Source organism: Corylus avellana, chromosome 2 (genome assembly GCF_965113065.1).
Source record: "Corylus avellana chromosome 2, dhCorAvel1.hap1.2, whole genome shotgun sequence".
Lineage (NCBI taxonomy): Eukaryota > Viridiplantae > Streptophyta > Magnoliopsida > Fagales > Betulaceae > Corylus > Corylus avellana.
In genome coordinates, this window is record NC_142491.1 from 31,637,669 (window position 1) to 31,650,811 (window position 13,143).

Consider the following 13,143-nt stretch of genomic DNA (forward strand, 5'->3'; position numbering starts at 1 on the left):
AAAAAAATAATAATAATAAATAAATAAATAGAAAATTAACATGTTTTACCGGACGCCTTTGCAATTTTAAAAATAGCGATTTCAAAAACGCAATTTGTTAAATCGCACTTATTGAAACCGCAATCCCAAATGGACCCTAAAAACAAGAAAAAAGAAAGGTCTGACTTTTAAAAAAGTTGACAGAATCCATTAATATGCCATTATTGGCCACTCCTTTGGCCAAATGGAGATGGCTTGTCATGCTGATGATATAAATATAATTCAAGCATAGATCATAAATGCCTCCAAATATAGGGAACTAAATTGTTTAATCTTTGAGTTATTAGTTATTACAACGCCCCGGGCATGTGACTCGAGTTTTGAAGAACCCAGGCCCTAAAACGTGACAAGTTGAACCCATTCCCATGTCTCAAGCCCCGCAAGGAATTTATGTGTATATAGACAACCAAGTTTTACCCAGTTGGGAATTTGTACCCCCCAACTCTCTACCATTACCTCTCACATAATTTCTTGCCCATCACCGCAATTATAGAAAATGAGTCATGTTGAAGGGTATAATAAAATAATGAAAATTTTCCTTCATCCTCATTATAGCCACCGAAAACAGCATCTGTTTTCAATTCAACTGCCATATGACATGTAAAATGTGTAAACAATTTGTCCAGGAGAGAAAAAAAGAAAAAGAAAACCAGAATGGCATAAACTACATGTCAATTATAAATGGTCTAGATTTGAAAAAATTGCATATAAACCAAAACCAGTTCAATATGGAACTACTAGTAGTTTTTATTTTAGAATTGGTTCATCCAATTATGAACCAATTTTACAGTTGGTCAACCACTCCCAAGCATAATAATTTGGACCAGAATACCAACCTCTAATCTTAATATGAGGCTTGATTGAGCTAGTAGATCTGACAAAAGCTGTTAATCCTTATGCAAGCAATTGGTGATCATATTTCAACTTTTTGTTCAAGTATTTTATCACATCACATATTTGTTAAAGGAATGGATATTTAGTCCCTAACTTTTTGATATATAGTAGTGTCAAGGAAAATAAGCAGCAAGAGTTTGAAATCCACTAACGTACCCCATCTCTTTCTCTTTGTGCTGGGGACATACAACCCTATCTCTGTAGTTTGATAAAAAGCCTAACTAAGCTAGCAGAAGGCACGTAACGAATTAAAACTTAGCTGGAAAGCTCTCAAGTCCGATGTCAGCTATCTCTGATGCTGTACTGCAGCAGACCCTTTATTTCTATGAAACCTATCATTGTTTAGAAGAAATGATGATGCAGAAGTAGGTAAATTTCTTTTCAACAATCCCATTGATTCCTCTATAAGGTTGAACAGAACCTTTGTGAACCCATCAATTTCCATTTCATATTGCTCATAAACTAAGAACATTGTGAAAGCAAAGACCAGTGCTGCATTTTATATAAAACAAGATCAGTATAATGAATTTCATAAAAAAAAAAATTAAAAAAAAAAATAAAAAAATAAAAAAAGAGTGAATGTAACAAAGAAATATTGAAGCATCTAATAGCTCAGGAGTGGTAACAGTTCTTACCTATGCCAATCACCGCAGTCAAGGATTGCAAAATCAGCTTCAGAAAATAGAGAGAAACTGCTGCCTACATTGATTTGCAGGAATTATATCAGGGAAAGATTCCACAAAATAACAACTGTAGAAAAACATGTTTGCCCTTTTACATTAGGGAATTCATTCAACTTGATATATAAAAAATTTTGTTGACCCTACGGCACTAATGGAGATTAAGCATCAAAGTCGCTTTTAGGCTCTCATGTGTCATCAACCAACATTATTACTTCAATTATGATTATTAAACAGGACTATATGAATTCATATGTTTCATGAAGTGCAATAAAATAGAGTCTATGATTTACATGCATCAAGTTGATGCAAACCATACGGCTGTAAGAAGAAAGTTCAAATCCTTCGCCCTTCGCCCACAACACCCACCCCCCTCCCCTGGTATCCCCTACAAATGACTTTGATTGGATTTGCTATTGTCTGGAATTTTCTTTTTGATGGGGCTTGGGTATGGGGAAAAGGGGGTGTTGCACCTTCAAGAGAAAAGGATAGATGCAAGAAAGTGTGTTCGGACACTTTCAGGCTCAAATGTGCATGATTAAAGACAGATAAAACTTCTACTTTATGACATCATCAGTGCATACAACTCCATACCTTGAAGAAATTACTCCAATCATCTCCTTGAGCCAATGATCGTATATGTCGGACCCCATTGTTCCACAGACATGCCAGGGTTGTAATTGAATCTTTCACCGCCATTTCTGAGATCTCAAAACAAGAGGAAGATATTCTCTGGAAAGTGATACCAACTCTGTTGAAAAGGGATTATAATCAATGAAATGGATCAAGAGGGTTTGGCCATATAGAAAATTGCTCAAAATACAAAAACAAGAATAAGGAAACTACAACGGCAAGTCCCAAATATGGAGGGTTCAGGGGGAGTGGAAGACCTCAACAGGGGGGTGGTGGTGGGGGAAGACAATGTTTACAAAATCTAGTAAACACGGTTATCCAAGGTTATCCAATTTAGCCTTCATGAGCATCAATACTTACATTTTTGATGGTAGAATACCATATCCAAAAAGGACAACATTGATCAGCAGCAGAAGCTTGGCAATAGATGACATGAAAGTTCTTCCAGAAAGGAAAAACCAGTAAAACAACAGGACCAGAGCAAGGAAATATGTAAACGTCTTCTTCTCGTCTCTCCACAGCAAAATGTCTGCCACTGGAGCAACATAGTTCAGGGTCATGCCATGGTAAGAACAACATAATCAACACCTTATGGAGCAGAAGCCTATTTGCGCAAGTTCCATGGATGTACCATTAGAAAATGTTCAAGCACGTGCATTTTGCTTTATCTAATTGTGTAGTTAGATGCATGCAATAGTAACATAGGTGTTAATTTGAAATCAAACATGGACTATGTTGCGGCTGGTAACTATAATCACAGAGAAAGATGTGCTATTAAGTTAAGAAATGGATCAAATTACACATATTCTGCCTAGGGTACCCTTCTACAATAACATACAACAAACAGCAATGGGCATCTAAAAGCAGGCTTAAGAGTGCTGGGGAAGATTTGGTTGTAGGTGACTGAACCCAGCCAAGATAGCTAGGTTTTCTGTAGCTAGGACAATGCTGGTCATACCCATTAAGTCTATGTACAGCCCATGCATATTTGCAGGCTAAGATTAACCAGGTCTATGTCAAAAGCCACAGGCCTACAACAATTATGAGCTTAAAATTGATCAATATGGCTCAGATCATTAAAGCTCCTATAAGAGGACACTTCTTCACATTTTAAATCAGTAGAATATAAATTTTCTAAATCAATGTTTTATTCGGTTGAATTGTGGAGCACAAATAAAGTATAGAAAGCTGAAATAAGGTTTGAACCTTCCCCGCAGCCCAGCAGCTTTTCTACTTTTGATTGTTCATTGAAGGCACTGTATCTCGCATAATATGAGTCTTTGGTTAAATGGGACAAAGAATCAATTGTTAAAGTGACAGCTTCCTGTACAGTAATCAGCAGAAACAAAAGTAAAACCTCAAATCTTAGAATATCCACATAATAATAATAATAATAATAATAATAATAATATTTATTATGATTATTATTTTGTCTCATTGGTAAGTTACACACATGATGGGCCTTGAACTCATGACTTAACCCTCCACCCCGTTCTTAGTAGGGGGAGGAAGTGCCATTTAAACAACTAGAACCCACTGGTAATTTCCAAATTGTAAAATGAAGCTATATGATAATGAAAATACACATTTTTGGATGCAAAAGAAGTTGTGAAAGGCTAAAGGAATCAAACATCAAATTAGCATCTTACGATATGCTAGAATCAATCAAATTATGCTTTTTTTTTTTTTTTTTTTTTTTGATGTCAGTGAACCTCTCCAAGGCAGGGCCCTTGGGACCCACCTCTGCAAAGCAAACTCTAGTCCCGTGCACCGCACCCTCAGAAGTTTTCATACACGGAACTGTTAAATCGCTGGCTTTTTCACCAGGGGGTGTGGCTCCAAGGGATTGTTTGCACCCATGAGGTGTTGAACCTTAGACCTTGAAGGGAGCAAACCCTCAAGACCAAGGCCTTCACCACTTGGGCCAACCCCCTGGGGTTGTTATGCTGAAATTCAACATATTATAATACTTTGGTCCCATATTGGGAAGATGAGTACGCCCACATATAGTGGGTGGTTTATAAAAGACACTCATAGGTGCTAAGCTCTACGTTGCTTACTTATTAGGTGAAACTGAATTTTATAAGTGATTCTAGAGAAGTTATAAATTGACTAGTCCTTTTTGGGTGATAGTGCAAATGTGGTTAGCGCTTTTTTTGGGTTCTTACAAATGGTATCAGAGGCATATAGTAACGACATGTGTTATTAGCCTACTGCATGATATGACCCTGACGAAGATGTCAGGGATTTGGGGGGGGGGGGGGGGGGGGGGAGTGGAGATTGTAATACCACAGTCCAATATTGGGAAGATAAGAAGTCCACATAGAGTGAGTGATTTATAAAATAGACTCATAAGTGCAAGTCCCAGGTTGCTTACTTATTACATACAATTGGATTGTATAAGTGATTCTAAAGAAGCTCCAAATTGACTAGTCATTTTGGGATAATAACGCAGATGTGGCTAGCGCTTTTCCTAGGTCATTACACATAATGTGTTACTAGCTATTAGCTAATAATGAAAATATGTGTTCGAATGTAACAGAAGTTGTGAAGAAATAAAGGAATCAGACTTCAAATTAACATCTGCAATATTCTATAGTCAATCAAGTTGTGTAGATCTAATATATAATTTGTTACTAGATTAGAATCTGACATGAGAGAGAGGCTTCGTGGAGGGTTGTGATAGATTCTAAATTTGGTAGTTCTTTAGGTAGGTGGTGTTCTAACGAGGTTCATGGGTTGTATGGGGTGAAGTTATGGAAGAATATCAGGAAGGGTTGGGGGGGTTTTTTTAGCCATACCAGATTTGAGGTGGGAGATTTCTCCAAGATTAGATTGTGGAATGACCTATGATGTGGGGAGCAGGCCTTTAAGAAAGCTTTATGTTAGTGTTAAGGATGCTTCTATAGTGGACCACTAGGAGCTTTCTAATGGCTCCCACCAGAGGAACATAAGCTTTATTAGAGTGGCTCATGATTGGGAGGTGGATGTATTTGCTTTGGTTTTTAATTTGTTGTAATCCCTTAGATTAAGACGGGAAGTTAAAGACAAGCTTTACTAGGCTCCATCCAAAAGAGTTGTTCGACGTTAGATCTTTCTACAACATCTATGTCCCTCATGATGAAACTCCCTTCCCTTAGAAGAGTATCTAGTGGATTAAGGTTCTTTTGAGAGCAGATTTCCTTGCTTGGCTAGCTGCCCTAGGGAAGATTGTTGTCATGAATAACCTAAAGAAGCAGCGCATTGTTGTGGTCAATTGGTGTTGTATGTGTTGGAGGAGTAGGGAGTCGTAGGATCATCTTCTTCTCCATTGTGTGGTCGCTAGTGCCTTATGGAGTGCTATCTTTAGTCGTGTTGGGTTGTTTTAGGTTATACCTAGATAAGTAATATACTTGTTTGCTTGTTGGAGGGCGTTATATGGTAGTCCTCAAAGTGCAGTTGTGTAGAAGATGGTGTCGTCATGTCTTTTGTGGTGTCTTTGGAGGGAGAAAAAATTATAGAAGTTTTGCAAACCGCAAGAGGATGTTGGTGGACATTAAGTCTTTCTTCAATAATCTTTACACAGTTGTGTTTGTCTATCCTAACTTGCTTAGCTTTCATAATTTTCTTGATCTTTTTTGTCTTTCTAGCTAGGTGTTTCTCTTGTATACTTCATTTGCACCTGGGTTGCGCCTTTTCCACCTTTTAATGATATTTTGATTACTTATCAAAAAATAATAATTTGCTACTGGCCAAGGAGATACGTATACTATTGAGAATACTCTTCTTTCGCCACCATAAAAAATGCTATAAGTTTTTTTCTTTTCTTTTTTTTTTTTTTTTTGGGGAGAACAAGAATTTGGGGAGAACAAGAGTTGCAAATGGAAAAACTGCAATGAACTCAGCTGAATATAATTTGGGTGCTTCACATCTTGCAAGGAAATTGAACTAACTTGCAAAATTTCCTCAAATTTGAGTCTTGAAAATATTTAGGCTAATAAGGCCCAATAATATTATATATAAAAGAATGACATGTAGGGGAATAGTTACAGATGATACAATTTTTTTTTTTTTTGATAACGTAGGAGAACTTTACTCAGATTAATTGCATGTCGCAAACGCATACTGTACAACAATCCTCACCGTTAATCAAACTCCTACAGGTAACTGATCCCACCCGCCAGACAGATGATACAAATTAATAAATGAAAAGGGAAAGACATGAAAGAATGTAAACGAAAAAATAGAACTTACTTCTAGGGAGACTAGTGGTGAGTATCCAATATGTTTTTGAGCTGCAGTGCAGTCGAATGTCCTAGTGTGCAAGGCTAATTGGATGTAATAAGCTGATACAGAATGGTTGTATTTTCTGAAGCCCAGTTTTCCATGCATCCATTTGAAAAGCAAGAGTACATACCGAACTACCATGACAGGAACTTTAATAAATGGTCTGCAATCAAAGTGAGCAGCCATTCAGCATTGAAGAATAACATTAAAAGATTCTGTACAAGCATCAGAAGAATGAAAATAAGAATTTGTCCTCACTAGTACCCAATATGGCAGCACACTAAAAGCAAGACGAGAATGTTGATAAAGGATATGACATATCAAAAACAGGGAAAGGAGAGGATATAATAGAAAATGTTTTCACTAGCAGGATCAAATTAACCTCATGCGCTTCTCCTTTCAAGCTGCCAAAATGCCTTGATGTTATTATTATTATTTTTTTGATAAGTAATTTTAAAATGCCTTGATGTTATAATTAGTTTCTCAACGGAAGTAGGAAAATTCATTCTAAAGCTTGCTCTTTTCACGTAAGATTAAACAATAACGCCATATATTTTCTATACCATGATAAATAATTTCCAAAAAGGCAGGACATTGTTTGCTCTAAACAGTTACTTCTTCAATCAAAATGTAGCAAGGCAAGCTAGTATCTAAATTCATCTAATTCAAATTAGCAATAAGCAGGATATAAATTATTTGGGCAATCTTCAAACCTTCTTTCCTAGTGGCTGAGGCACGCATGGGGATTGGGGGGTAAACTGCTGCACTGCTCGCAACTTACCCTACCCTGACTGCAGTCTACTGAATTTAACGATGACCTACGCAACTAAACCAACACACACCACCAATTGAAAGATCTGATTTTCGCAAGTGTGAATTACCAAGCAATTTGCTAGACTGGAATTTCTCAACCACAGTGGTTGCAGAAACAAATTATCAAGCTTCAGAATTTTCTTCAACAAATAAAACTTCGTCAGAAAAGAAAAGAGGGCAAAGCCCAAGTAGAAATTTAGCATGTTGATCATCAGACACCAGCCACAAAAACTAAAAACTAAAATCCACCATCAACCTAACACTCATCTGGGTCGACTATAAATAATTCACGACCACACCAACTACAGAAACAGTATGAATTTATTCCAATACATATAATACATGCATAGCATCTGAAGGAAAATATGAAAGCATGCGTATATAATATAGATGGACGATTGAGATTTGGTCTAGACTAAAGAGGAATGTGCTCTCAGATCTGGCTCTCACTTTCACTCCAAGTTCTGTTCACTTTGGTCAAATAACATGTTCCAAAATCGTGTCATTCTAGATGGAAATCATATATTAGCTACTCTGGTGCAACAACCGATAAGAAATGAAAGTTCACTTAAGAAATTCAGATGCTTACTTTACCTTTGATATCCCAAGCCTTCCGCTATGAGAGATACAAATTCCCAGAACTTCATAGGCTCAATATTAGTGATGAAAAATGCCTACATATTGATTACAAGGGAATATTCACTCCATGCGTATATGAATAGGACAGGAAAAAATTTGGTAGAACATACACTCAAGAATATTCAATTCACAATTTAGGCATAGGCATACCTTTCCAGCGACAGAGACCATCCGAAAATCTAAAGCTTCTTCTGCACAGATATGGGCATGAGTAACATTCTCAGTGTAGGTGAAGTCGGACATGTTTTCACCACTCCCTATAATATACTGAAATGAGAAAACCTGTTACTTAAAAAAAGAATAAATAATTTATAAAAAAAAAATAAAAAAAATAAAAAAGGAATAAATAGACATATTCTCTGTAGTTAGAAATACAAGTAGTAAAAATGTAACCTCCAAACATGGAGACAAAAAATCAATGTTATGTAAAACACAAAGCCATCCGCAGAACACCCGGAAATCATCTCTTTTATGGGTTGTAAGTTACTAGAGATTCAAAGGGAAAATAACAAAAAAAAAAACAATTAGGCAGAGCAGTTCCTAAAGCATAACTAAGAAAAATTAAAACATCAGAGATAGAAAAAAAGAAAAAAGAAAGGGATCTCTGAAGCTTCTTACTAAGTGGATATTTCAGTTGCAAACAAAACACTGATGTACAAACATCCATCACTTTTGATGGTTTAATGATGTTCATATACTCATCACAGTAATTAGAATAAGAAGTGACTTATATAACAATCTGCACTAATTGTGTCAAACCTTTGCCCAACCAGATTTCACTAAATCAACTAATAATGGGAGAAGCTGTGTGTCTCCTGGCCCAAAGATGTTGCTAGGACGAAGTGCACATGTTCGGAGGCCATCAATGTTGTTAGCAAACAGGACCAGTGCTTCTGCTTGAGCCTTAAAGTCACTCATCATGTCCTCAAACTGTAGCACACATCAACAGATACTAATTTAAGGAAAACAAAAGCAATACAACTTAGAAAAAAGAAGACAAAATATCTCCAATTAAAAACATGGAGTAGAAGCCCTCTAAGTAGAGACATACTTTCCAAGGGTATGTCAAGTACTCATCTCCATTATTTATATCATGTAAACCGTCAAATACTACATCTGCAGAACTGTTGTATATTAGCCTTCTAACTTTGCACTCTCGGCAAGCATTAATGACATTTTTTGCACCTGAATGAAAATTCACAGTGCACACAATCATTATTACTTCCTGCAAACATTTTCAGTGCAAAAAACAGCTAGCCAGATTAAATTTCTGAACTGTCATCAATGATCCATTACCTTGAACTATAATCATGTAGCAATTGTAAATATCATCTCTTTGTAAGTTGCTATCATCCATATAGAACACAACCGACGAACCTTCGATTGCTGCAATCATATATGCAATTAATTTTCAAAAGTAGCAACCAAGGAAATAGATAGTGACAGGAAACTAAGGCAGCAGTTTTTTATACACAACTAGTTTGCCTGTTTGTTTATGGGTGTGAGTGGGTATGGCTTCATACAACCACTTGGTCTCATGTAAAGAAATGACCACTTGTTCGGGTTGACTGGAATTTCTCGCATATGTCACATTTAAATTTACCTTCCTTTTCTCGAATTTTCTCAGCATCCAAACAGGTGCCAACCATAAAACATACATTACATGACATACCTTCGACGATTTGAGAAAAATCGCGAACGTCGACGCGGTGGTAGGAAGCACGGCCGGAAGAGAGTGCTTGCGGGAGGAGCGAGTCGTGGTGGTCGCCGGAGGGGTGGACCTGGAGGGACTGAGCAGAATCGGCGACTCGGACGATCCACTTGCCGAGGCTCAAGAGCCTATGGACCAGCGATCGCCCAAGGAAGCCCCGCCCGCCCAGGACCACGCAGGTCCGAGGGTTCAGCTCCGCCAACCGCTCCTCCATTTCCGACTACTATATCTGATATTTCCTTCGGAACAAACAACGAAAGGGAAAAGAAGGGAGAGAATGGAAAAGTAAGAAAGAGAGAGAGAGTGTGTGTGGAGGGCAGAATAGTCTTTGACCATATGCCTTTTATAAGCCTGTGCTTGGCGCGGAAAGAATTTATACATAATGGTTTGTTTTGTTTGTTGATACTGTTTATGGAGGGTGGGACTGCCTTGGCCGGCCCCTCCACTAAGCAACTATTTTTCTTACTACTTGTTGATTGGGTTTCCCACAAATACTTTTTTATTTATAACCATCTAAGAAATTTGATAATTGTTCAAAGGATTATGAAAGTATTAACGAGTAATTTTCATATAATTGGACTGATTTAGCATTGCTCATCGGATTTTAGATTTTTTAGTTTTATTTTTTAATAAAATTTGATTTATGGGCAGTGCAACATCAGTCCAATTGTATAAACGTGAGATGAAAGTTGAGTATTTAACATTACTCTTAAAATATATGCTAAAAGATTAAAAGAGTAATGTTATTTAGGAGACTTGTTATATAGTTGGGATAGGGTGACAGTAAAAATCAGGTTTTTATTTTATTTTTATTTTTTATTTATGTGATGATCTAATGGCTGATTTTCATTGCACATCGTCAATTTATATGACAACCGTATAGTAGTATACCAAATATCATTACTCATACCGAAAGAAACACATACTCCTCTCAAATTATAATTCGACTGTCAATGTCTTTCCAAATTAAAAATTAAGTCAGGATTCTCCCAAACTACCAAAAATTAGTTAATGATCTATATATATATATATATATATATATATATAAAGGTGAAGACCCATGGGGGTGACCATTTTTCTTTTTTTATTAAATGTATTTTGTCATTGGGAAAAAACATTTCCCAAATATATAATAAATATACATTTAGTTACCATATAATAGTAAAATAATTTGTTATAGAACTATATAGATATAATGATTAACCTTTGAGTAGGTTTGACCATTCATTTCATTGAGGCATCTTATTCAAAGATTGAATTAGGACATCATGTGTAGATGCCAAATTCAAGAGTTTACTTCAATTTGAAAAAAGCAAACCCTTTTGTAGAGAAGGTTATGACATCACATCTTATCAATCCCACTACTTAACAACAAGTCATTAAATTAATAAACACTAGGCTGTGTTTGGCGGTAATTTTTTTTTTTTTTTTTTTTTTTCATTTTTTCTTACTAAACGCTCTTAATTTGTTGTCATATCAATTATTTTTTGCTAACAGCTAAAACGTCTTTGGTGAATGGTGACGTCAGTTCCTTGGAAAGGAAAAAGGCATGTTAGTTAATTAAGATAGAAAAATGTGTAAGCCGCAGGGAGGGAGGTACTGTTTGGTGAACCAAATCCATCAACCACATTGAAGTCCAAAACAATTTAAAATAAATAAATAACTTTCACAACCAATTCCCACTAGCCTACCCATTCCAAAAACCTACAAACTTCAGGGCTACTCTTTTTTTTTTTTTAATAGTATTATCATTTATGAAACGACGACGCTTAACAGTGGAGCCTCATATGGTCCACATCCATTTGAAACCCCACATACTTGATCGATTTGCAATTTACTTTTTCCGGTGCTTTGCTAAAATGCGATGAAAAGTTTAAAGAAAAGCGAAAATAATGCAAAAGTGGTTTCAAAAAAAGCTACAAAAACTCTCCAAGTAGTAAGTAATATTTGAATCAAAGTCTTGGGCGTGGTCTTCTAGAGAATAGGATAGGTGGGCGAGTTGGCAATGGGAAGTCTATCAAAATATAGAAAGATAGGTGAATTCCAGAAACCTTCAGAGATGGTAGTCAAGTTAAATTGGGATGTAGCTTTTGATATTCCAAACAAGAAGATGGGAGTGGGTGTAATTGTCAAAAACGATGCAGGTTTAGTTCTAGTAAGTATGTGTACCACGGTTCCTTTCATTTCTAACCCTACAACAGTGGTGGCAGTGACAGTTTAAAAAATCGTAATTTTCTATTGCAAACTGGTGCATCAATGAGTTATTATTGAAGGGGATGCATTAGAAATAGTTTTTCTCGTTAACGCCCTTCAACAAGAGACATCATGTTAGAACATATACAATCAACTAATAGAGGATACTCGAATAGTCCTCAATAGTCTACAATCTTGTTTTGTCCGTCATAATCGTAGGTAGGCCAACGAAGCAGCTCACAAATTGGGAAAAACATCACTCATTCAATCCTCTCGATCATGTGTGGATGGAGGATAATCCTATTTTCATTCAAAGCATTGTACTTGTTGAGTTCGTTTTTGATTTTTAATGAAAGAATTATGGTTCCCTTTAAAAGACGTCTGGCTTTAAAATTCCAATTGCAAGGAATTTGTAATATGTTGGCTAAAGTCTTAAAGAGAAATATCTCTTATTTGTATTTAAGACTTCTCCTGTAGTGAGAAATTGTGACTATCTAGCCCCGTTTGCCAACAGCCCGGGGCCGGTACTGTAGCTGGAACAGTACCGTTCCAGCTACAGTGCCATCTGACAGGTGCAGCAAAAGTGTACTTTTTAATATATATATATATATATATATATATATATATATATATATATATATATTTTATTTTTTTTAAAGCAAAATATTAAAAAAAAAAAAAAAAAAAAAAAAAGGAGAAACATGGGGTGGTTCCAGCCACCCCTCGGCCAAAATGGGGTGGGCCACCCCCAAATGCACCCAATCCCCCCCCACCCCCCCCCCCCCCCCCATTTTTTTTTTTTTTTTTTTTTGGCCTTTTGGGGGTGGCCGGACCAAACCACCCCTAGATCGGCTAGGGGCTGGTTGGAGCCACCCCATCTTTCTCCTCCTTTTTTCTTTCTTTCTTTTTTTTTTTTTTTATTATTATTTTTTTAATTTTTAATATTTTGCTTTAAAAAAAAAAAAAAAATTAATATTAAAAAGTACACTTTTGCTGCACCTGTCAGATGTCACTGTAGCTGGAACAGTACTGTTCCAACTACAGTGTCGGTCCCGGGCTGTTGGCAAACGGGGCCTCTATGTCTCAAATAAAGGCTTGTCACTCAAAAAATAAAGGTCTGAGTTTTTTATTTTTACAATTAAAGTCTTGTCTTTTCAAATATGATGTGATTTTAAAAATCATTATTGCATTTGAGATAATTATTATTAAATTTTGATTTATTGATTATTTTAAAAGTCATATCACATTTGGAACGATACAAGAAAAACAAGAGTC

At 36.2% G+C, this 13,143-nt stretch overlaps 1 protein-coding gene across 1 annotated transcript; it reads right to left on the reverse strand.

Moving 5' to 3' along the window:
* Window positions 1–694: 694 nt before the first annotated feature.
* On the reverse strand, window positions 695–9,971 carry LOC132166931 (3-beta hydroxysteroid dehydrogenase/isomerase family protein). Its single transcript, XM_059577792.2, has 12 exons — window positions 9,637–9,971; window positions 9,261–9,350; window positions 9,016–9,149; window positions 8,724–8,894; window positions 8,115–8,231; window positions 7,920–7,999; window positions 6,480–6,675; window positions 3,453–3,570; window positions 2,607–2,781; window positions 2,208–2,364; window positions 1,569–1,632; window positions 695–1,425 (listed from the first exon to the last, which is right to left on the reverse strand). The coding sequence occupies exons 1-12, from the start codon at window positions 9,887–9,889 to the stop codon at window positions 1,220–1,222; spliced, it is 1,761 nt and encodes a 586-aa protein (XP_059433775.1). The 5' UTR covers window positions 9,890–9,971; the 3' UTR covers window positions 695–1,219.
* Between the last annotated feature and the right edge of the window lie 3,172 nt (window positions 9,972–13,143).